This window comes from Lichenostomus cassidix, chromosome 10 (assembly GCF_008360975.1).
Source record: "Lichenostomus cassidix isolate B80296 chromosome 10, HeHo_3.0, whole genome shotgun sequence".
Classification (NCBI taxonomy): Eukaryota; Metazoa; Chordata; class Aves; order Passeriformes; family Meliphagidae; genus Lichenostomus; species Lichenostomus cassidix.
The window spans coordinates 8,391,706-8,416,543 of record NC_139491.1 but is presented as its reverse complement, the minus strand read 5'-3'; the positions used below and the strand labels follow the sequence as shown (position 1 = coordinate 8,416,543).

Here is a 24,838-nt window from a genome sequence, read left to right as displayed (position 1 = left end):
AGCCTCCCCAAACCCACGCCTCCTGACTGCTTTTGTTTTGTATTTGCACACCTTGCCCATAAAGGCAGTGGGTTCTGGGTTCTTGACAGGGTCAGAACGAGATCATCTGGGGTGGAAACTAAATGATCTTTAAAGTCCCTTCCAACCCAAACTGTTCCATGATAACAGAATTCTATGGTACAGTAACAGAATTGGGGTTGAAGAGTTCTCTCAATAGAATTGGTTCCTCTGCTCTGAACCTGGTCTGCCTTCAGTGCTGGAATGGAAAAGCAGCCTGTTCACTAATCAGCCTGACTGCAATTAATATCTACCACTAGCAGTAACAGTGATGCTTCCTTGAATTCCCAAGTTTAAACTTACTTGAATCCAAGGTGAGAGGCAGAACATGGTGCTATTTTGTAATTAAAATGCTCCCATGAGGAAAAAAATGAAGACTGAAGAGTGAAATAAGGCTGTGCAGACATTCATCCATGTAATTTGATTTAGATAATGGAAAAATAGCCTGTACAAAGAAAAACCCATATCCTTTTTATTTTTTTTTAAATTTTTTGTGGTGGTCAGATGTTCTGCAGTTGTATTTTAATAAAAAATAACATCAATAGTTTTCTTTTAGAAACTCAGTATTGCTGAGAAGGTAGTCAATGGGCTCAGTTCCCATCCCACAGATTAGCGAACCCGGATACTTCTCATCCTGCTTTGAAAAAAAAGCATCAAGAAGCAACCACATAGTTTGGATGGGGGGCGCTGAGCCATCAGTTATTCACTTGTTTTATCCTCACAGAGCCCAGCGTTCCCTCCCTGCCCGAGCCCTGCAGGGCCGCACCGGGGGCTGCACCGCCTGGAGAGGGACTGCCAGCGGGGCTTGAGCGGGGCTTCGAGCAAAGGTTCGAGCGGGGCTTTAAGCGGGGCCAGGCGGCGGGGGGAGCCGGCAGTGCCCGTCAGCCCCGGCAGCTCTGGGGATCCGCCCGCAGGCCAGCCGGCCTCTGCCTCCTCCCGGCCGCTCCGGCCCAGCCCGGCCTGCTGCTCTCCCAGCTCCTCCTCCCGGCCCGTCCTGCCCCTCTGCTTTCCCAGCTCCTCCTCCCGCCCCGCTGCTTTCCCAGCTCCTTTTCCCGGCCCGGCCCGGCCCGCTGCCCTTCCAGCTCCTCCTCCCGGCCTGTCCAGCCGCCCGTCCAGCTCTTCCTCCCTGCCCGGCGCGACCCGCCCCGCTGCCCTCTCGGCTCCTCCTCTCAGCCCGGCCGTACCGCCCCTCCAGCTCCTGCTCCCGCCCCGCTGCCCTCCCAGCTCCTCCTGCCTCCCCGCTGCCCTCCCAGCTCCTCCTGCTGCCCTCCCAGCTCCTCCTGCTGCCCTCCCAGCTCCTCCTGCTGCCCTCCCAGCTCCTCCTCCTCCCGCTCCGTCCCGCCCCGCCGGCCGCACGGCTCCTCCTGCCCCGCCCCTGAGCGGCCCGGCCGCCTTCCCGAAGCGGCAGAAGATGGCGGCGGCCGCGGGCTGGGCGCTGCTGGCGCTGCTGGCGCTGTGTGTGAGCGCGGCGGCCGGCGGCACCGAGGGCAAGCGGCGGGACGGGCCGCCCAAGAAGAAGGACATTCGCGACTACAACGACGCGGACATGGCGCGGCTGCTGGAGCAGTGGGAGGTGCGGGAGGGGCCGGCGGTGTGACCGCAGCACGCGGAGGGAGCGGCGGGGCTGCCGGGCCGGGCCGGGGCAGCTCCGCGGGGCTCGGCCGCTCTGCCCGGCTCTGGCGAGGAGCGGCAGCCCCGGGCCTGGTCGGGACCGGGCGGGAGGGATCCCCGAGCCCGGCGGAGGGCGGTCGGTGCCGGGTTCCTTCCTCCGCGGCTCTGGGTCCGTGTGTGGGGGTTTCAGAGTCGGGGCGAGCGGCCTTCAGCCAGCCCAGCGCCCAGCCAGGCGCTTGGTGCCTCCAGCAGCCTCCTCTGGCTGAAATGTCTGGTTTTTTCCAAAATATTCACAGATACACATTTTGTGACTGAGGGATGGATACCAGGAGGAATATTGATTTCACGTTCACACAGTAGATACGTTGTTGTTTTGGTTTAGTGTTTTTTTTCCTATCTTCCCTCATAGTAACAACTTCTAATTCCAGCTCCCTCTCATCGCCTCCATCCTTATCAGCACGCTGCCTTAACTTTCCTTGGCGGTTTCCCATCACTCTCTTCTCCATGTGGTTGTCATGCCACTGTTCGGTTCTTTCCACTATTTTGTGTCCCATCATCTTCTGGTGAATGCCAGAACACTGCTCACTGTCATTTATTCTATCCCGAGAGGTTTTTCCCTGGAATAATTTGCTGAAAACCCTGAAGGAATTAATAGAGTGAAAACTTCTACTTTATGTAACACCAGTTACAGCTGTAAGTCAAGATGGAAAAGTGTGTTTTATATGTAAATTATAGGTAAAGTGAGGAGAAGTGTGGATGTCTGCCTTGGTCCTGGTTGGCAGGTTATGGACTTGTTCATCCCATGGATTGTTACTGCATATATCCCTTTAGGAAGGGAGGTTCTTAGAAAATTGAGTTAAAATTTTATCTAAATCAGTAAAGAGGTTGAAGTTCACTTTTCTTGGTATCAGCCAAGGACCCAGTAGGTGCAGCTGCTAAAAATATCAGGGCTTAAGTGATAATATTGCCCAATTTGAACGAAATTTGGCCTTGTAGGAAAAAAATCTTTGAGGTTTTTTCCTTTTCAGGTGGAGCAGGTCCCTGCTGTGGGTCACCATGTGCTGCACAAATGCAGCTGTGTGCAGATGTGGCAGAGCAGCTGAGGAGACACTGCTGGGCTTGTTGGTGTCACTGAGGAGAGGCACATGGAGCAGAGCAGGGACTGAGGCAGGACTCAACAATTCAGGGCTGTTCAGTCTCTGGGATGGTCAGCTGCATGGCATTTTGCCTGGTGGGAGTCAGGAACATGAAAGGCTGGAGGGCTTGGTGGCTGGAGGGTGGAGGAGAAGAAAGGGCATGAGTGCACTTGGAGTGGGCTGAGAAACAAAGGGGCCACTGTGAATTTGGGTGAGAGCAGGAATTATGCCTGGGAATGAGGGGCACAGGGCATAGATCTGTACAGAATCAAATGTCATTACTTTCAACTGAATGAAATTACTCCAAATAATTTTTTATTTCCCTGGCAATTCGTTTAAAAGCATTGGAGCATGGCGACAAGGCTGAGTCTGTGGCTCCAGCAGCTTTCCCAGCAGGAGCAGCCACCTCTGCTGCCCCTTGCACCATGTGCATGACTGCCTGGTGATCTGGGAGAGTGATCTGCTGGAAAACGAGGATGGGCAACAGGGAGAAGAGGCAGAGGTGCTTCAGTTGCACAACTGGAGCTGAAGGAAGCCACCAAGGGATTTTCCTCAAGGAAAGGCACTCTCCAGAAGCCTCAGGTCCTGGGGAGCTGGACATGGAACTGAGAATCTGGGCTGGAGGCCTCTTTGTTACTGAAATGGCATGTGCTTTAAATATTCATTACTGTCACAAGCTCAGGGTTTCTCAGGCTTGACTCTGATCGTTGCATAGGCAAAGGAATTAAGTGACACTTGGTGCTAATTTTAAAAATAAAAATGCAGGCCAATTGTGAGAAATTTGTGAGAATGGGACTGAGGGGAGGAGCAAGGGAAGGAATATGTAGTTTTTCCTGTGTCTGTGTAAAGCTTTCCCTCTGGAACCTCATATTACTGTTCAAGTGAGTGAGTCTGCTAGACTTTTCAAAGCAAAGGCTTACACTTTACCTTCAGTTTTTTACTTTTTAGATGCTTTAAACACAACTGCATGGTAGTTTGTATGGAATCAAGAAAAGAAATGCCACGTAGGGGAGCTTTTGACATCTCTTTATAATACTCCCATTCAAACTGCAACAATACAACTTCAGGAGCATTTAGTTGAATAGTTAAGGGAAAAATAGGTAATCCGTGTTAGCAGCTTGTATTGTCACTAGATCCAATGTCAGTTTCTATTTCATACAGAGTATTTGGAAATGTTTATTTCTGCCTTTCTCTTTCAAAACTCTGAAATAAGCTGGCTTTGTGCTAGTCAAACCAGAGTAAATTAAGGTTCAGTTGGCTTTTAATTCTGAGACATGTTTTTCAGTCAATCACATGAGATTTTTTTATTTTCACTATACTTTGTCAATCTGAGTATTTTCCAACTTCCTCTAAGGTAGTCATGTTCCCACTAAGTGAGATCAGGGACTTTCCTTGGCCTCTCCTTTCCTCCCACTTCACTTATTATAGAAATTTCAAGGCATGTGAACTAAAGAGTGTTTCAGACTTGCAAAATTGAAACAGAGACACAATTAGTAAGGAAAGAAAGGATAAAATCTAAGGCCCCTACAGCTTCTCCTCTGTGGTACCTAAACTTTCAACTCTCTTGTCAGAATTGAAAGAACATGGGTCACTTCTATAGAACAAGTGGGGCTTTGAGGGGTATGGGATACTCCATGGGTGTGGTAAGAGCATGCTGTTAATGCATTCTGAGATGTAGAAATCAAGCTCAGCTCCTGACCTTTGAGGCTTCTGAAGGAGAATAACTTTAGCTGTTGCTACAGTTCGTGTTCCTGAAATAGAGTGATGCATCTTTGAAGTCACAACACCACCTAAAATATCTGCCTTAATTCCTGCTCATTTAGCAGTGCTTGGGTGGATGCCAGTGTAAGACTTCTGTGGTTTTTTGTTCTGTTTTTTAACTTCTTAATTCTGTGATACCAGCACTGTTTCAGAGACCAAGTTCTGGCTTAATGTAAGTTGTCACCATATTCAGTTCACAGTTGTGAAATGTTTTAAGGGCAGCAGTTTGAATTGTGCCTTTCCAAATATTTAAATGGCTGTCAGTCTCAGCAGAGGCATCAAGAGGTTTTTTTTTTTTTTTTCTTTTTTGTAGGATTGATTTACTCTGGGTGATTATGTTGTCAGAATGTGAGCTGCATCTGTGCATTAGAAAAGTCATGAAACCTTTAATCAAAGTCTGTCTGTGGTATAAGCATTGAAAATCTGAATTCTTGTGGGTTTAACTGTTTAAAGACACAAAGTAAGGAAACTTACATTCTCAAGCAATCACATGATTTCCAGAAGTGAGTTTTGACCTCTGAAAGCAATAGCAGATAAATGATTTTTTATATATGTGTATATGAGGCTTTTATTGCAACTTTTGCATTTCATCTTGCACACTTAATATGTTTTTATGAAACTGAAGGGAAAAAAAAAGTTTCCTAGGTGGAATTGTATTGAATTAGCCTTAAGGCTGAAATACTTCTCAGTATGTGATAAACTGAGATTCTACTTGTCAGAATGAAAATGTGCATCATTTTGAGGGGAGGGTTATAAGCTGAAAGAGCACTCTTGGTGAAGGATCTTGAAACAACAGTCAGGATTTCTTTTCACAATCTCCATCATTCAACTAAGAAATATTACATCAAAGCACAATTGTTCTCTAAACAAAGAGAAATTAGCTCCCCACCCTCCCCCAAAAAAATTGTGGAACAGTTGAGTTTAAAGCTTCCTTATTCTTTTCAAAACAGAAAGATGATGACATTGAAGAGGGAGATCTCCCTGAACACAAGAGGCCTCCAGCACCAATAGATTTCTCAAAAATTGATCCGGGCAAGCCTGAAAGCATCCTGAAGCTGACAAAAAAGGGGAAGACTTTGATGATGTTTGTCACAGTGTCGGGAAATCCCACAGAAAAGGAGACAGAGGAAATCACCAGCTTGTGGCAGGGCAGTCTCTTCAATGCAAACTATGATGTGCAAAGGTGAGCTGTTCTGCACAAGGATAAAGTTCTTTATCTGCCTTGCAGAACCCTTTCTTTCTTCCTGAAAACCTTTTCAACTGTTCATCTTTAGCCATTCCCCAGCTCCATCATCCATTACTATTTCTCTGTTTCTGTAACAGTTCATATGCCATTTTGTTTCAAGTCACAGTACAAAACTTGTGGTGTGGTGCAGAAATCTCTTCAGGGCTTATGCACCATGTATAGCCCAGATTCTTTTTATCTCACTGTGTTTCAGCTATTTATCAGTTCTAGCTGCAGGAGTTTGCCTTTATGTGCTTGATGGAAAACATCACACTCTGAAGGCTTCTCACCACAAAGGCTTTTTGTTCGCCTGGCTAAAAAATGTGACTTTTTTTCTCTCCCAGAGAGAGCATTATTTTGAAACAGAAGAATGTTGCACTCTTGCATTGAGGCTGAGAAGGGTTACAATAAGTGTACAAAGCACATTTAATACTCATTAGTGGATTTTACATAGTGCCAAATTAGTTCTTCATTTGTTTCCTTATTCTTATTTCCTTACTTATTTATATACTTCATATATTTTATTCTGAAACATCTTATAAGGTTTGTTTTCTTGTCCCTATCCCCAGGCAACAACACCACCAGCTTCTTGCTCTTAAACATGCCTCAGTCATGGAGGCTCTCTGAGCAAATGCTGGAGTGTTTGAAAAGCACAGAGTTAACTGAAAAAAATACATTTTTTTCCTCTAGGTTTATTGTTGGCTCCAATCGGGCTATCTTTATGCTGCGGGATGGTGGCTACGCCTGGGAGATCAAAGACTTCTTGATAAATCAGGAAAGGTGTGCAGATGTTACTCTGGAAGGTCAGGTTTATCCTGGCAAAGGAGCAGATGGAAGTGAGAAAGTGAAAAATAAAACGAAACCTGAAAAAGCAAAGAAGAAAAAAGACACAGAGAAGAAATCAAATGGTGTCAAAGAGGACAACCGAGCAACCACCCAGAGAGAGGAGCTATGACAGCCATGGTACCCAGACTGAATCCTGCTCTGCTGCTCCTTGAAGGGAATCTGATGAGTCCTGGCTTTGGTGGGGTGGGGAGGAAGGAAGCAGAGACTACTGAGGTTTAAATTTGTGTTGAAATTCACCAGTTTACTGATTGCTGTTGGCCGTTTGTTTAGTTACAGGAAAGGTAATGCTTCATGCCAGCAATTGTCTGCTTTAGTTTGTAATTTTTTTTATGCTTTTGTTGTTGTTTAAAATTAGCATACAAATCTGTGTGTCTAACATCACGGGCTTAATTTAAGTGGAAAAGAAAGAATCATGGTCTCAGAATACACTGATGTTCATCTATAGTAGCTGTGTCCATCTTGGGTGTGCAAATCATTGATTTACAGCTGCTGTCAGAGAGGCAAGTGCAGTGTGAAAAGATTCTCTTGGAAGATGGCTTGATTGACACAGTTGGCATAAAACTGCCCAAAGTTGCAAAGAATAGTGGCCAAAGATGCCTGAAATGACAGGGTTTAGGACATGCTTGGTTAGGCTGCCTGTTTCTTTAAAATAAAGTCAATCTGTTCTGTCCCAAGAAATCTCTGGCAGTGCTTAGGAGTGTGAGGGAAGCTAGGTGGGTACTCAGCTAATGCACTCCAGATGTGTACAGGAAGGACTCTCTGTGCCCTTCAGAAGTGAATAGAATCACAGCACCTGACAAGCAGTGTCAGGGTGAAAAGAGAAGATGAATCCAGGGCATTCAGGTTGCTCCTGCTGCTGAAGGACTGTGCCTGTGGAAGCAGATGTTCCATGTGCCCCGTTACCCAGGCAGTGAGCTGGAAGGATTAGCTTTAACTCTGAAGTTAATTTGGTTTACTGATTGAATGGTTTGTTTAAATATTTGAAAAAGCACAGTTAAACTTTGAGTTAGACATATCACTCACTGATGCTTAATAACCAGATTTTGGTGGTTTTCTTTTCTTGGTACAGATTCCTGACTGACGTGGTTGATTGTAAATGACCATTTGATTTGAATACCATGGAGTTGGATGTATGGGAGCAAAGATTTTGTATAACTGGGGAAGTTTTATTATTACTGGGATTGTATTCAGTCAAATGCATTGCTTAGAATTGTTTCCCTTCTGCCTTACTACCAGTTAGGGACTAAATGCACCAAGTAGTGTGGTCCACATCATTTTGCAGAGGATGAGCACAGTGTTAACTGTCTTCATTCAATACTGGGAAGGTGTTACTTTTTCTTTAAGGTGCTACAATCCAAGTGTTTTGGATAAAAGGTCCTAATTGAACCATAATGGTTGATCTTGTGGAATACTTGGGTATCAAAAGTACAAAATTGTGACTGAGTCCTTGGTCTAAAATAAAAAACCTCACTAAACTCACTGTTTCGCAGAGTAGTAAAACCTTTTAAATAGTTCTGCATTTGATTATGTATTCAAGAGGCAGACTAGCTAAGCTTTGGTTTCTGTATGTAAGGACTCAGTGATGTTGATGAAGGTTCCAGTTGATTCATTTTATTTAATTTTAATAATATTTGTATGAATTTAGGATTAAAGAAACCTTTGCAGTTGCACTTCATTAAACAGGTCTGTCTGTACCTGTTTGAGTGGAAAATTAAAATTTGTTTCTTCAGGATTAACTATTAGTTTTTATATTTCACTACTAATCCAGATGTGCAGTGGAGTTGAGAAGAGTCTCAGTAGATACTTGGATAGTTGAGGTGTGCACTCCAATTCTTGTCTGTAACTAATTTATCATTTGGTCACATATTCTGGGTTTGCACCACCTTTTGTAAACAATATTGCTTCTCATCTCAAGGGAAGACAAAACTATAAAAATGAAATATTAATGAGTTTTGGCTTTTCACAAATTATGGTATAGAGATGACAATTCATATTTTGATCAGAAACACATGGAAGTGCAGTTTTGTATTTCTCCTAATGTTGTTATTTCGTTTTTGATCAAATTGGGTTTGAGACTGTTGGAGAAACAATTACTACACTATAGCTGTAGCCCAGCTTTTGAGTATAGATACCTCAATCTTTCAAAATCTGTATTTACAGTAGATTGGATTTTTCCCCTTTATAGTTAAAAGGAGCTTTGTTGAAATTGAACCAGCCAATGGATCAGGTTTTTTTTGTTTGGTTATTTCTGAGTCAATTGCCTATGCCAAATGCAGGTATGTCTTGTGCCATATAGCTTATTCGAATTTCAAATTGTTTGGGGGTTTTTCTTGTTTGGTTGGCTGGGGTGTTTTTTTAGGTTTTTAATCTATGTGATGACCTGGCAGTTGCTTTTTGCTATAAACCACAAAATGCTGCCTTCATGTTGATTTCTTTTGTCTCCCATTTTTCTTCTCCCTTTTTCGTGCTTTACACACGACAAATACTGAAATATACCAGTAAGTGTAATGTGGCAGTCTGGCAGGATCTGCTTTACCCCAGCCAGTCTCTCTCTGCTATTGCAGTTCAGTACTCAAGAGTAACTTGAATTGCCTTTTTTTCACCGGTAAAGTCTTTGGGACAGTTGCACTTGTCCTGGGACAGTGTTACTTAACCAAATGTTTGGTGATCATTTAAGAAGCTCAAACCCTATCACACATGTAAATATATGCATATATCGAACTAAATATCCTCAAAAAGTTATGTAAGGTCACTTATGGTCTATGAATACCTCAAAAGATTGATTTTTTTCATTGGAGGCTTATCAGACTTTAGAGAACAGGTATTTTGGCTCCACTTACAGGACATTCAGATGCCTCCTTTAAAACTAATTTCAACAAGTAGGGTGGTAATTATAGCTTCTACTATTTCCCTTTTTTTTCCAGTTCTGTACAGAGGTACGTGGAAAATCATTTGTTTTCATGACAGCGAAACATCTGCTGCCTTTCTCCTCTCAGCTTAGTGGTTTCTCTGTTCTAGTGCTATAACTAATTTTTCTGAGCTACTGCTAAATTTTTAACCCAGCTGTCCTACTCAGAATAAACAGTTTGTCATTGATACTACACAGGATGTGGTTGCACTTTGTGAAAAATTTCCAATGGACAATCAACTTTTTATGTAATAAAATACTGGAAAAAATATTCTGGGTTTTGTTGATTCAGGGAATTTGTTGATTTTGTTTTCTTTAAGCTGTTATGATACAAACTGCAACAGGATTTCTGATCTTGACTTAGAGGGGTCAAACTGTTTCTCTAAACAGTCAGGTCAGCCTTGACTTCCAAGAGAATCTGCATTCCTGTCACTGTTCCTGAACTCTTTCAGTTTTGTCCCAAAAAGGAAATCATAAATTTAAACACCATTTTGTAAAGATACGGAACAGCCTACTTTTATCTGATATTTGGCCACTGTTCTCGAGGGGTTTATGGTAAGGCTTAGAAATTATTTCCATTCTTTTATCTCTGGCTCATTTCCTTTTTTATTCAGGAAGTAACATTGTCTTTTCCAGAGGTTTTTTTTTTTTTTTATTATTTGCATCAGACATTTATAGAAATTCAAAGAATCTGTGCCTGAATAGTGGGGATGCCTGTTTTTTAAATGCCTAATTCATTGGTACTCTCATGTTTTCTTTATTAAGAATGCCTTCCTGTGAGGTCCACTGATACCCTTCTGTTTGATAATTCTTACTCTGGGATAAAATAAACTATTTTTGAATATCACTATTTTCTATCTTTTATACTGTGCCCTTTAACAGAACAAACCCTGCTGTATTCAGGTAGTGTCAAATTGCCAGGAGGGCTGGAGCTGCTTGGATTCAAGAAGGAAAACCACTCCACTTGGGTTTTTGGATGATGGTATTTTTCTCCTGCAGCAGTCAGGTTGGACACACAGTGGCTCTGAAGCAGAAGAGCTCTGTGCAGAGCCATTTTTGATTAGCATTTAAAAAGCTGCTGTGACACACAACAATCAAGCTTTGCACAGTTCCAGGCTTTAGCCAAGGAAAGCTGCTAAATGCTTTGTTGCTTTCCCCTGTGATGCTACTTAACAGACCAATATCAATACTGGCTGGGTTATCAGTGGCATTATATCAATTGGTTGTGATATGAAAACCAGATTTGTTCACCCTCATTTAAATTAACAGTAATAGTAATAATTGTTTTTAATTAGTATTATATGTATTTATTATTATTACATAGGCATTAGTATTTTGGGAGGGAAAAATGGGACAGTTAAAGGAGCTTCAGCCTCTTCCCCATCCTACTGGCAAAGGCATTGACTTCTCAGAAACAAACTTTTTTCTTTCTTACTCCAGAATTGCTGTGTCTCTTGCAGTGGGACACAAGACATCCTCATTTTTCTTACAGAAGAGTGGCTGGAATGCTGTAATTCATTGAGTTTATAACCAAAACTTTTTTTCCCCTTAGGTAATTTATTGATACTCCAAAAAAGCTGTGGGCTCATCTTTACTGCCTATAACATCTGCTGCTTTTAAAGGTAATTATCAGCTGTGTCTGAACAGAGGCTGGACTGCTGTGGGAAGCACTGACCAGAGAATTGGGCACTCATTAAATCATTAATATTTAAATTAGTTCGGCTGCCTTAATTGGTGGCAGAGTTACATGTCATCAGGGCTCTGTCTGTGTGCTTTGGAAGGAGGTGAGCAGCAGAGCCCTGGAATTTACTTGCAAGGTGGGAGGACTGAGCAGCACCATGAAGTGAGCTGGATCTTGCTGTAACTTACATAAAGTTTTCTCTGGAGTGAGGAAGGCTGAATTACACAGGAATAATGCAAGGGTGTATTGAAAACAAGGTCATGGTTGAGCACCTGCTGAGTCAATAAAGAAATAAGCAAAGAGGTTTAATAGGTGTATTTATGTGATAATTGCTATTATTTTTGAGAATCATGGCTGCAGGCCATCTTATATATTTACTTTTTCTTTAATTTGTCCTTAGTGCAACTCCATTTCATTCAACTTCTTTTGCAAAAAAATTGGAAATGAGTCAGTTTTCATCCCCTCATCTAAAATATTTCAGAAGTATCCAAAATAGTGCATATTTGAAATTACATTAGACTTTTATATGAGTGTTTTATTATTCATCCTGCCAATTGTGTCCACAGCCATACCCTGTGACTTGCCAGCCCTTGATAGTCAGCTGCTGTACAGCCTGTTAATCACTGTGTGGACTTTAGATAATTGCACTTATAATAGGATGGAGTTGCCAGGGAGCTTAATGGAAGCACAGACATGCAAATGCTTTGGCATTTAAGGCAGCAGTTGAGCACAAGATTTTGAAAAAAAACAACTTTCTTGGCTTTAATGTGGGTGCCAGCTAGTTTGTTGTGAACTAATGAGCTGTGTAACCTAATGAGGGAAAGACTGCTTTCCATTTTACCACCACTCCTCCCAACCTCTGTTCCCACATCACATCCCCATTTAAGCCATATTGCTCAGTTCTCAGATAACCCAACTTAGGGTCTGAAATGTATTTCAGCCACATTGTTATTTCTGTCAGTAGTGATTAGGCAGGACAGTCTCACTTTCTGGGATGAGGAAATCAACTTCAGATTCGTAATGAGAGCAGACCATGTTCAAGAGATGTTGCTGTACCAGCTGAATACTGGAGCTGCTCTAAAGGAAAGCAGAAATAAAAGTCAAAGCAGCTGCATTAATTTCCTTAGGTGTTGCTATCAACTGACAGGTTTGCTTTCAGGTGAGCTATCTGTGCTTCGAGTAACATTATCCTGCACTACTCATCCTACACGAGCACAGTAGGAGAGGAGATGAGGTTAAGGTGGTGCTGGTAATTTCATTGTAGTCTCACATTACACCCTCTGGCAAAGGAGGAGAGAAACTAATTTGTTAGGGGGCTTCCTCCCGAGCAATTTCCTGTTGAATGCTGTCCTGTTCCCTTACCATGTCCTGATAGTGCTGAGACACTCCAGCTGAGCCTCACACTGAGTAATTGCAAACTGATCTGTTTGCAAAGTGCTGGGGCTCTCCCTGGTGTTTTGTTTTGAAGGTTTTACAGTGTACGTGCTGGGTTCAGCTCCATGGCTGAGGGTCACCACAGGGAGGAGCTTCTGAAGGTGTTTTTGAAGAAGCCATGCAAGAAGAAGGAAGGGTGTGGCTGCAGTGGTGGTTTGTACACATCCCTTCCCCCTCTCTGGTCACAAGGTGGGATGGCAGAACAGTCCCTCAGACATTGCTGGGATCGCTCTTCCAGGGCCAAAAGCCCGGACACTTCCCAGTGGCTTCAGCTTCTGCTGGAGGTGATGGACTGGCTGCTCTGAAACTCTGCAAGTGATAAAAACACTTAATCTGGGGACACAGGTAACCTGTTTGCTGCGGTCCAGAGGACTGGGGAGAATCAAAGCTCTGTGAAGCAGCGGAGGGAGCTGGGAGCAGAAGCTGTGACAGCTCAGTTTGGCCCCTGTTGCCCAGGAAAGACTCAGAGTGTGGCTCTCGGCAGGAATATCCTGGCAGTGCCGGCAGGAGGAGGCGCTGGGAGCCGACGGGAGCGAGCCCGGGCGCGGCCACGAGAGGGCGCGCGCGGACGGGGAACGGCCTGGGCCAGTGAAAAATTAATAATAAATAATATAATAAAATATAATAAAATATAACAAAATATAATAAACTATAATATAATATAATATAATAAACTATAATAAACTATAATATAATATAATATAAATATAATTCTTTATTATATTATGATATATTGATTATATTGATATCATATGTCTAAAATACATTATAGTATATTATAATGTGGCATTTCTGGACATGGTTTAGCAGTGGACTTTGGAATGCTTGGTTATGGCTGTTCTACTCAATGACCTGAGAGGTCTTTTCCAAGTTAAACGATTCCATTCTCTTCTAGTCTGTAACATCCTTTTAATAATTTATATTACCTTTATAATAGATAATCTAAATATTAAAATATATTTTGTTAAACATATTAAAATGTATTTTATTACACATATTAAAATGTGTTATACTTTTATGGTTTTCAGTCTTAGGTAACAGATCCACTCACCCCCTCCCTAGTCCCAAATACACACACACAGAGCAGCAATGGCACAGCAGTGATGTCTGCCTGTGTGCTGGCAGGAGGTGAGCTGGGGGGAACCTCTTCACACCTCTCTTTGAGCCCCTCGAGTGGGCAGGGTGCATTTCCAGTTTCCTGTGATCCAACAGTCCCCACCTGCCCCAAACACAGGTTGTCCCCTGGCTGCCCTCTGCAATATCCCCATTCCCATCCCCTTCCTGGCTCTCTCTCTCAGATCCTGCAGCTGGGACTGGACAGGCACTGAAATGTGCTGTGGTCTGGCCAGCAAATGCACCCAGGAGCTGCTTGTTCCCCTAGGTTTTGTCTTTTGAAAGAAGTAGGGAGACAAAAATAAAATAAGAAATTTGCACTGAATATTTATTGTGATAAACATTGTGTACTCCAAACAACTACGTGTTATTTCAGTTGTAAGCCACAATCTTTTGGAAACAACGTCCCAAGAGCTCTTGTCATCATAAACCAGACAGTCAATGCACCACCACGGTCTGTGGACATAGAGAGCTTTCAAGTGCAAAGCAGATTATCAGAAAAGACACATTGCCAACCTCCTTAACAACCTGGACAATGCTCAACTCCAGTAAAAATGCTTCATATGTCTGCAATTTAGTTGTCTTAGTGCCATTGTAATAAATTAATAGAAAATATATCTTTTTTCATTGGAAAGTCTCTAAGAAAATGTACAAACATCTAACTCCGAAAAAGGACCAGCTGTTTCGGCGACAGGTAAAACAAGCATTTGAACAGAGGCAACAAAACCCAAACATCCAAACAAACAAAGAGACAAACAAACAAAATGCAATCACAAAACCCCCACTCCACCAATGGCAACCGTGTTGGCAAACATGGAAACATCTGCAGTGATAAAGCCTTACAGAGAGAGTCCCTGCAGGTCAGTGCAGGATGGGCAGAGAAGCACTCAGGGCATTCACTAGTCAGAGTGTGCAATTGCTACAGCAGTCAGAGGTTTGACAGGAATCCTGTGGCACAAAGCTTTGCTGCCTGGCGGTGGCACCAAGCTCCATGCTGGCTCCAGGGGATGCTCAGGCTGACTCCAGTGGAGCTCTGGGCATTTCCCAGTGTGGCTGTGCCACGATCCCTGCTCTCCCTCGGGCTGGCAGCCTGCAGTGATTCCTGCTCCACATTCACAGCGTGAGATCCACCCCAAAACAGGCCCCGTGTGACAAGCTCGGCATGAGAGAACAAGCTGCTTAAAGGTTTTCATCTCTTAATCAGGTGAGATTGTTTTAGGAAAGGAAAAGAAAAAAGTTTTTCCCTAGAGCCAAGTCGTGTGGTTTCACCCTGAGGATTCCCAAAACAGTAAAATCAGAAGCAACAGTGAAGGCAGCATGCTCCTAGAGGATGAACAAAGCAGTCTAGGGGATATCCCAGCTGGTGGGATGCTCCTGGGCATTGACACACTCACAGGAGCAGGAGAGGGGAAATGGCTGTGGCTAGTGGAGCACAGCAGAGGGCAACCCTGCACTGGGGCTCAAACAAAGCCCAGTCCCACTCCAGGCACATTCCAAGCCCAGCTTTCCTGCCCATCATCTGCTAAGTGCTCATGAAAGAAATATTCCTGCTTTGGTCCATCTCCTGGAAGCAAGTGTGTTCCACCAACACCTCTGCAATGGCATCAGGGCAGGGAGAAGGTTTAGACAACCCAAACTGAGAGACCCAAGGGAATTCCTGTCACTCTGTTCCCTTGACTTCATGGATCTGACACTGTTTTAGCCATCACAGGACATCAGATAAAAATTTTGGATGATCATGGCTGAACCACCAGTGAGACTGACTCTTTATTGGAGTAATTTGTGAAATCCCCAAACAATCATAAGAATTTTGGGGAAAAAAACAACCCACCTTACTGGCCTTTTACAAATGTTGCCCCTTCACTCTGCAAATGGCACAAATGCCTAAGGAGCATTCATTAACAGACTCTTGTTGGGAAGCTGGGAGGGAACACTTGGCTCTTCTTTTTTTTTTTTTTTTTTTTTTTTAATACAATGCACATGACATTCAGTGAATTCAAGACAATTCACTTCACTAGTAAGTCTGAAAAACACATTTCCAGTTTCAAAACCCAGGAGAGGCTTGAGGGGACATACAGTGCTATCTAAATTTTGCTCATGCTTGCCTTGACTTTCAGAGCAATTGATCTAAGCCAGCATCTGCCCAGCCTTTGGAATGACACACAAAATCCTTGCTTTTTAATCTAGCTGCAAGGCAGCATTTTGGATACTGTGGGGAAAAAACCAACAACTTAATTATATAAAAAAGTAGCCATCAGCAATTAGAATAGTTAAGTGGCAATGGAGACAGGCAGAGATAAAGTGGGGAAAAAACCCAAGTCTTACTGGCAAAATTGACATTCTTTGAAAAGCTCATCATGATGTCTTTCACACTTCCCCCCTGCCCTTGGATTTCTTAGAACAGCCACAACCTCCAGAGACACCTTCATGGCATTTCTGTGCGACTGACAGATATATCACTGAACACTATAAATGCTTTCAGTGTTTTACAAGATAATGTTTAATTTCTCAGCTTCAAGAGATGCCCCTTTAAAGTCCTGATTCACTCTGCTCTGCCTTCATTACCCAGGTATTGGTTTGAAGCAGGGGGAAGGAGGTACAAGACATCCAAGCAATGCATTGGGATTCCCACTTTAATTCTTCAGCCACCCAGTCAGACCTCATCCAGGTCTCATGAAACTCTTCCAGGAGGACCAAGGCAGTAACATCCTAAGCTTGAGGACAGGATCAGAAAGGATCAGAAACACACAGCAGAGCAGTCTGATCCTGTTCCCTCTGATGTCCTGCAAAAGGTGAGGGCAGCTCACCCCATTTGATGCTGAAGAAGGTAGGTCCCAGTGTTCCTAGTTAAAAATGGGAAGCCTTGAATGGCATGGCTTTCACTGGCAACCATAAACTGATCCTGAATGTTATAGAGATGGAAAGGCTGTATGAGAAAGGCTGAGAAAATACATGTGCTAATTGACATTGCTCTCCTCCTAGCCTGCAGCTGCTTGTTGAAGGAAAATTTCCTGTTTGCACAACCACTATTAAAACTCCTTGATCCATAGGAAAAACACAGTTTTCTGAGGAAGCAGAAATAGGTGGTTTCATCAGTCTCTGCTGGCATGTTTTGTCCACTCCTTCTGCCATCTCTTCCCCAACTATGTGCCATGGGTTGCATGTACAACACACACCCCAGAGAGCTTGATCAAACCTCACAGAAGCTTTAGGAGAAATGCTTACTGTCCAGTTAGACCTCCCAGCATCCAGGCAATCACTCAGATACACTCTTTCTACCCCAGATTGTCAACCAGTCCTTGAACTGGCATTCCACATCTATGTGAGCAGCTAGTTACACTATGGAAAAGAAAAAAGTCTTCAGACAACTCAGAGGCTGGAAAAAGCAATAATCCTCGATGGTCTTCAGACCGAGAGCTCCCCTCCAAGAGGCAGCACTGAAGTCAGTCTGTCCAGTCTGTCAGTCTGTCTGGTAAAACCAGCACCTGGTGACACAGCTCAGACCTTGCTCAGTCCCACAAGAATCAGCCTCGGTGCCCAAGCCAGCCTGAGCTGCCAGCACGGAGCACTCTGCTCACAGCCAAGGCTCTTCTGTCACACGTGGCCTCTAGCTACTTACAGTGAGATTCCTTTTTGAACAGCAACAGCAACAAAATGCTACACCAGTGGCACAGGCAGGTGTGTCCTGCGCAGAGCAGGCAGTAGTCCATCCGTCCGTCCCTCTGTCCGTCTGTCCATCCCACGAGGCAGTGCTGGCGGCCAGGAGGCACAGCAGGGTGTCCTCACAACTTCATTTTCTTCACCACAGGAATTGGCAGCGCTTGGTAGATCTTGGCTGAGTCCTCGTTAGTGACCAGCTTCACCCAGACGGGGCGGAAGCTCCCTTTGAAGCCCACAAAAGCCATTTTTTCTGCAAATCAGAGCAAATAGATTTGGAATGTGCCAGGACTGAACCACAAACCCCCCTGTGTGTGTGGCTACACCCCGTGGCTGGAGAGGTGCAGGTGCACAAGAGCCAGAATAACACACACACCAGATGGAATCAAGCCAAAAGCTCACTGGAGCAATGACTGGAGCAATGTGTACATGGAGCTGTATTCTAAGGAAATATGGGATGCTCTGGAATCAAGGTGCTTTGCACCATCAGGTCAATGTTTTGAGAGAAAACCAACTAAAAATAAGTTTAGATAAGTAAAAAATCTTGGTTTGGGCATTTAGTGGGGGAAAAGGTGCAATAATCCTATTATTAAAAGGTCTTTTTATTTAAAATTAATCTGGAAAGCCAAACCCCCTGAATTATTTACTTCTAAGAACAACTGCCAGAGCTTTCCATTCATAGCTTTAAACTGAGCATGTTACCCAAAGCTGCAGTGGATACAACCTTTCTGAATAAATAAATTACTGGTCCCAGGATGTTTGAGCACATGCTGATAAGAAACAAGCAAGGCAAAATTTAGATGCAGAAAAAAGGTCCCTTTACTGGAATCATGGGAGATTAGAACTGAGATTTTAAAAAGTGGTTACCTTTTAACCTAAACCCTTCTCCTGCTCCAAGTTTCTCCAGTACTTTAGTCCATGGTCCTCTTGAAATGAATCTTCCTTTAGATGTCACCAGCACTATGGAGCTGAAGGAAACAGAGATGTGTAAAAGGATGAAGAGTCAGAACACATTCCTTGCTTGTTAGTCCTGAGCACTGGTGACTCCTGCCTGTGTGTTCACACACCCATGAGCTACAGTGGCTTCAGCTTTAATGGTTTTCAAGGCTTTCCAACAGTTTGGTCATAGATTATTTTTCCAGTCATGCAAAACCCATTAGAAAGCAGACAGAAGCCACGTTTTTTTATTTTTAAACATGGTTTTCTAGGATGGTTTAAATGTTTCCATCCTACAGTTCCATCCTGCTTTGCTCAGAAAGACCTATCTTCTCCCTGGGATGCTCTTAGTGAGTCTCAAGTAATTTCTTGTTCTTTCATTAGCAGATTAAACCTGAATTCACTTTTCTGAGACTTTTGTTGCCCTGATGCTTTTCCTTTCAGTGTGCTTCTGTTTAAAAAGTGTACTAATATTATTACCGCTATTCCTGACCAGGAACTGGATTTAGCCAGGATTGAGATTGGATTTTTTGCAAAGCAGGATGATGGCCTCTCTGAAAAAACTTCTTACTTTTTATAAAAGAAAAGTCAGCAACTACCATGCTTCCCTGAAGTAACTGCTGTGATGTGATGTGATTTTTGCAGCCTCTAGAATTATTTAAGACAATAGAAACACATCTGACTCCACCTGCATGGAATTGCTCAAACTTCCCCCAAGCCTCTAGAGTAAATGCCAGAATACCCTGTTGATATGCCCACAGCTACTTCAGATGATTTGTCAACAAAGCACTCATATTTGTATTAAATGTTACATATCAGAATTCAAATCCAAACAGACTTAATAACAATTTATAACAATTAACTTCCCACGAGCACTCCACAAGCTAATATGGGAACAACCCCTTTGGTTAATGGGTTTCTGATGTGGTTCCAATTCTCCTTCCAGCAGAAGAACCCAGTTGTCCTCCAAATGCAGGAACACCTATTGGCTACTTACCATGTCTTCCCAAAACTCTGCATTCCTGGCTGCCAGTACTTAAAATATAAAAGGACCCAGCCTTTAGGTCTGTGCAGAGGAATGTGCAGAGGAGAATGTATTTTATTAGTGAATTTATCTGCAGTTTGAGAGAACATACAGGCAGTAAAACATGCAAGCTGTGCACATCTGCATGGATCAGTGCTTTGTGAGTTTAAGCCTGCAGCTTGTCTACAACCCACAACATAAATGTAGCTCTGCAGCTTATTAATCACATGCAGCTCTGCAAATTATCTGGGGTTCAATCAGCCCCTAAATCAGTTTGCATCCTGCTGCTGCCTGCATGTCCTGCACACATCTGGGCTCTTTTGGAGTCAATAGGCACAAAAACACATTGTTGGATGTCTGGAAGCAGGAAAATCCAGGAAAAAGATGAGTGTTATTCAGCATTCTTGTACATTGCACCTGAGTGACAACAGGTTATTTACTCACTGATCTTTGATGTTGTTGACATAATTTTCTAACTGTGCTGGGATTCCTTGCAGAATGGAGTTTTTGAATGTTGCTCGATCAACAACTTTTCCATGATGTCCATCAATCACAACCAGCTGGATTCCCTCATCAGTGAGGAAAAACCTGACACCATCAACCTGTGCAGGGGGAAAAACACTCTTATCTACCACAGTAACACAATTGCAAACAACCACCTGTAAGAAGCACTGATAGTCTTGAGCCATGGGACTGCTCTTTCCATCAAAGGACAGAATTCTGTCCTGCTTAGAAGAAGATGTAGCTGTTTTTTTTTGTTTGTTTGTTTGTTTTTTCCAAAATACAAAGCAGAATTGACCTGGCTCTAACTCTCCAAGGTCACTTTGTAAGCAAGTTTTCCACGAAGATGAAGCAAATCTCTTAGAATTGCACCCCATTAAGTTGGTTGAGAGGATTTGCTCACCTCAATGTATGCAAAGTCATCCTTTAGGTGGAAGTATTGTTTCTTGTAAGTTTCTATTTTCACTTCTATTAGGTGGTCCTTGGTTTTCTGTTTGCAAAACAAAATAAAAAAACATATTTTCTAGTGAGACTGTCCATTACCTGAATGCTGCATTTTCAATGAAAACATTTTAAACCTTGAAATTCAATCAACAAGGAAGCTATGTAATAAGCACTGACTCGCCACATTAAATTGCTAATGAAACTGGGCACAATGGTCACCTCTCTGCTCATCCTGTCACCAGTTAAATTGTTTCACCGAATGGCAGAGTGATTCTTACTTTGCAGAATTGACACATAACTCTCTGAGGCTTTGCTGTGCATTCCTCTTTCAAGGGTGATGAGTGAAAAAAAACCAAATAACAGACAAATATTCCACTTCCTCACCCAGAACCAGGCTGGATACAGGATGCATTATATGAATGAGAATAATTCAACTCAGCTATGCAATCCCCTGTCTGACACTGCTGTTCTTGCAGCCTGGAGGAGCTGGAGGCTCCAGAATCACATCCACTGTCTCCCACCTCATCAGTTTCCACCCTGTGCTTTCAAGCACAGCACATCACATCAGAGCCCCAAAAGAACAAATATTCAACTTCAACCCAAGCCTCATGAGGCTCTCTGCACATTGCAGGAATCTGTTTTGTATTATTTCACATGCCTGAACCACTTCAGAAAAATCAAGCAGAGCTTTCTGACCCTGGCACAGAGATTTTCTGTGTCTGTGGGCACAATATGTGCCAGAATGACAGATCTACATGAGCCATGATTCTGTGGTAAGAAATCAGCTGCTTTACCAGTTGTGCACTGGAGAGTTTCTTTGGCATTGGCACTTCCACAATGGGTGTCTCGATGTACTTGGGATAGGCTGTGGCTTCACAGTCGCTCACACCAGCTGTCTTTGGGATCACAGCTTTGATTCTGATTCGTTCACAGCCCTTCACGGAGCAGAAAGCAAATTTCTCCTTCTCGTTTTGAGCTTTGAGTTTCAGAAACAGCAGCCTGCAGGCAGGAGAAAAAAGCAAACAGCATCCTTCAAACTTCTGTGCAAAAAAAAAATGACACCCAGTTCTACTGAACTCCTTCCTATGCTTTGCAATAGTTTTCACTGCAATGCTTGGTGCAGTGTTTTATAGAGCCCAACACCCCAAATGAAAATAAAAGGGAACACTCATCTCAGAAATGCTTTAGGGAGCTCAGGGAAAGTAAAGCAGAGAAATCAGATAGCACTTGAACACCCTTTGAGCTCTCTTCTATACTGATACCACTATGTAGAAACACATGTTTTGTGTTTTAGGTATTTCTTTCTTTCCCATTGTTGTAATCCTTTAAAAGAAAATAACAGGCTTTACATTTAGTTCCTGTGCATCCCTGTCATGGTGTTTATACATGGTTGCTGTTCAAAACAACAAGGGCTGTGCATGTCTTCAGTTAAATTTTATGGGCTGCACTTTGCTTTTGTCTTTTTTTTTTTTTTTTCCAATTTGTATTCACTTGGTGAAGCATTTCCCAGAGTATTTGGCAGTGCAGCAGAGGCAGTGAATGACTAGCAGCCATGGGAGTCCCAGCAAAATTAAACACTGGTCACATTCCCAGAAAACCTTCCTGGTTTTGTTGTGATCCCTGCTAGTGGCATTAGCCAAATGGCTCACAATTCCAGCAGCATTCCCAAAGCAATGTCCCAATCAGCAAAGCCTGCTGTCCTACCCAGTGTCCTCATCCCAGTAGTAGTAGCCTTTGGTGGGATATCTGTGCTCCAGTTTCTCCATTTGAAAGGTTCTGTAAAAGGTTCCAGTTTTGTATGTTTTCTTCAAGAGACGATTGTGGATGTCTGAGAGAATGGAAAATGTCGTCCCTTTAGGATAGCAAAACCCTACTTGGATCCAGTCATTCCTAAAAATAGCAAAGACCCACATTGTAACAAGTTATAACATAACTGTTATTTTCCTGAGCATGCTAGAAGCCAAACTAAATAATTCACAATAAGTTTTTTCCTGGCCAGTTGAAATTTTCACAGTTTAGAATGGATGAGTGCAACATAAATTAGACACAACAACCATGGGTTAGCTAAGCAATGTAGGTCAGATCTACTCCTGACTTCTACACCTGTGATTTCCACACACCAGGAATGAATTAGCTCCAAACTCCCCAGAATGAACTGTGTTATCTTACAGGGCTTCCCGGGGGAGGAAACAGGAATCTGAGATGTCTCATGAAAAGATGGTGAACTCGATGGACTTCCTGTAACAAGCATGTTCATTCTGGAAGGGCCCAGGAGGTGCTGACCTCACCCATTAAAAATGTGCAGTGACAAGACTGGGCTGGAATGCTGGAATTCAGATCACTCACTTGTTGAAGTTGATGAGCCATATGGCCAGCTCTTCAGGGGCTGTCTTGTCCCAGTGGATGGTGTAGCCTTTCCTCAGAGTTATAACTGGCTGATACTGCTGGTAATGAGTGCTTTTGCTCAAAGCCCCTTCCAAGTAGAGTGGGTGATTGTGGTAGTCATTTTTTATTATTTTCATTTTCAGGTTGGCTGGCTTGTAGGCTTGGATGTAGATCTAGATGGGGAAAAAAATAAAGAGATCACCAAGGGTTTAATGAACTACAGTGAAATGTGCAGATACTCAATAGATGTGAGCTGGTGCAAGCCCTGTGTGCTGTGCACTTATGCTCAATTCCTTAGGCTTCCATTTCCAAAAAAACAAACTGCTTTCAGGCAAAAAGTAAAAAAGGCTCATTTCTTCATCCGCTGAGTTCAAGTGCATGTGCCAGAGGAGGTTACAGCAGGGCTGAGATATTCCACAGCATCCTGCAGCCCTCAGCAGCAGGACAGTATCTGCCTCAGACATCTGACTTGTGCTGAACAAGGACCCTTCTGTGTGGATTTCAGAAGCCTGAAACCCAGCTCAGTGGTTAGAAATTGGCTGTAGTGGCATCACACAGAAAAAAAAAAACCCAACAGTTGCAACACCCAGGAGAAAACCAGGCACTCTCAGCAGAGGAAGGTGCTTCTCCTGGCAGAAGCACTCAGGGCTCCTGTGGTGGGAAGGATGGTTTGGTGGTCACACACAGGAGGAAAAACCAGGAAAGCTGAAGTCTAATTTTGACTGATCAGCACATTTCCCATAACACTGTGGGCAACACTTCCCTCCATAAATCAGGGGGAAATAACCAGCCAACAGCCCATGGATTTATGAATATTAATCTGTGAATGCCCATGGAGCTCTCAGGAGGCTTTGGGCAGAAGTTGTTGGAGCTGTCAGCAGCCAAGGCCAAAGTTCCTGAAAATGTACCACAGGATTTCTCGTGTTCAAAGGCACCTGTGCAGACATGCTGATAAATAAACACTGAGCAGCCTGGAGAAAGTCCATTTCTAAAGGTCACGCTTTACAGTGCCAAGAAATTTAAAATGAGCCGAAGTGATAATGATACTGCAAGGTAAGCAGCCTTACCTGTGCAAAGTGTCCACTGCAGATGGAACCTCTCCAGTCAGGCACATCAATGCAGTCTGGGTGTTTGATCAACCAGTTATCTTCTTTGATCAGGTATGAGCCTGGATATTCTGACACAGAGCCATCTACATCATGAAAAACTGATGTTTTGTCACCATCCATATCCAGATCATTGAACCAGGGGCCAGGTTCTCCGAAGAAGACTCTTGAGGTAATCTAAACAAAACAGTGAAACACATTTACATCTCCAGAAAGGAATTCATCACTTAGAGTACAAGACAAGGATGTCTTCCATCACTTAAGTTGTTCAAATTGCCCATTTTCTGATTTTTTTTTGGCATTGCAAAGTAGCTTGGACAAGAAATAGTGTTGGGTTTGTGGGTCAACTTCTGCATGAAGAAATCTGTGTGCACTAACATCACCTTTAAACAGCCACAGATGTTGGCTGCTCAGCTTCAGACATTGTAGCCTTGCTGTTTGGTGGCTCTGAGGCCTCATGGCTCAGGTGAAATCTGGGCTTGCAGGTCCTCTGAGACAGCACTTACATGGTAATAAACTGTGAACTTCTGAAACCAACCATCCAAAGATGAAAATAATTTTCAGCTGAGCAGGTCTTGTAGGTTGGCAGGAGGATGTTTGATTTGTCAGGCACAGCAGACCCACATTTCCCTGCTGACCATGGGGGAAAGGCTAAAACAACCAGAATTCCAGTCTCACCAGTGGGAAGGTTTGTTTTAAAATTCCAGAGGAAGGTTCAGGGGATGGGGCAATTTCATGAGAGCCACTTCACTCTTTGTTTGCTAACACAGTTTTAAGGTTCCAAAGCCACACTAAGTCATTCCAGTATGGGGAATAGTCAGCTACCTCCCCTGGGAAATGGCTGGTCAGGCAACTTCTGACTGATATTTTTATCCAGCATAAATAAATGTCACATCAGCAGCCTGCCTCGTGCAATGTGAGAGTGACCAGCCAACACTTTTAGGGGAATTTTGCCTTTCCCTTCACATTTGGCACTAGTCAGCACTTTTCCTGACTTGTGGGCAAGCCTGCTA

General features: G+C 43.3%; 2 protein-coding genes across 5 annotated transcripts in view; one reads left to right on the top strand and one right to left on the bottom strand.

Moving 5' to 3' along the window:
- Positions 1–1,392: 1,392 nt before the first annotated feature.
- MESD (mesoderm development LRP chaperone) lies at positions 1,393–9,737 on the top strand. Its single transcript, XM_085070482.1, has 3 exons — positions 1,393–1,630; positions 5,516–5,748; positions 6,481–9,737. The coding sequence occupies exons 1-3, from the start codon at positions 1,469–1,471 to the stop codon at positions 6,743–6,745; spliced, it is 660 nt and encodes a 219-aa protein (XP_084926608.1). The 5' UTR covers positions 1,393–1,468; the 3' UTR covers positions 6,746–9,737.
- Positions 9,738–14,994: 5,257 nt separating this feature from the next.
- CEMIP (cell migration inducing hyaluronidase 1) overlaps positions 14,995–24,838 on the bottom strand; it is a 100,731-nt gene continuing 90,887 nt past the window's right edge. For all 4 annotated transcript variants that reach the window (XM_085070477.1, XM_085070480.1, XM_085070478.1 and 1 more), the window contains 8 exons: positions 23,787–24,002; positions 22,681–22,892; positions 22,039–22,224; positions 21,129–21,333; positions 20,294–20,380; positions 19,834–19,991; positions 18,297–18,397; positions 14,995–17,682 (listed from right to left, as the gene is read on the bottom strand). In XM_085070477.1, coding sequence (XP_084926603.1) covers positions 17,555–17,682; positions 18,297–18,397; positions 19,834–19,991; positions 20,294–20,380; positions 21,129–21,333; positions 22,039–22,224; positions 22,681–22,892; positions 23,787–24,002 — 1,293 coding nt within the window. In that variant the 3' untranslated portion in view covers positions 14,995–17,554. The remainder of the gene's footprint in view (positions 17,683–18,296; positions 18,398–19,833; positions 19,992–20,293; positions 20,381–21,128; positions 21,334–22,038; positions 22,225–22,680; positions 22,893–23,786; positions 24,003–24,838) is intronic.

What these genes read in the sequence shown, in the direction of transcription:
- MESD (XM_085070482.1), top strand. Translation starts at nt 1,469, where the DNA reads ATGGCGGCGGCCGCGGGCTGGGCGCTGCTGGCGCTGCTGGCGCTGTGT. An exon ending in GGCTGCTGGAGCAGTGGGAG is followed by an intron (nt 1,631 to 5,515) that starts GTGCGGGAGGGG and finishes TTTTCAAAACAG; the next exon opens with AAAGATGATGACATTGAAGA. An exon ending in GCAAACTATGATGTGCAAAG is followed by an intron (nt 5,749 to 6,480) that starts GTGAGCTGTTCT and finishes TTTTTCCTCTAG; the next exon opens with GTTTATTGTTGGCTCCAATC.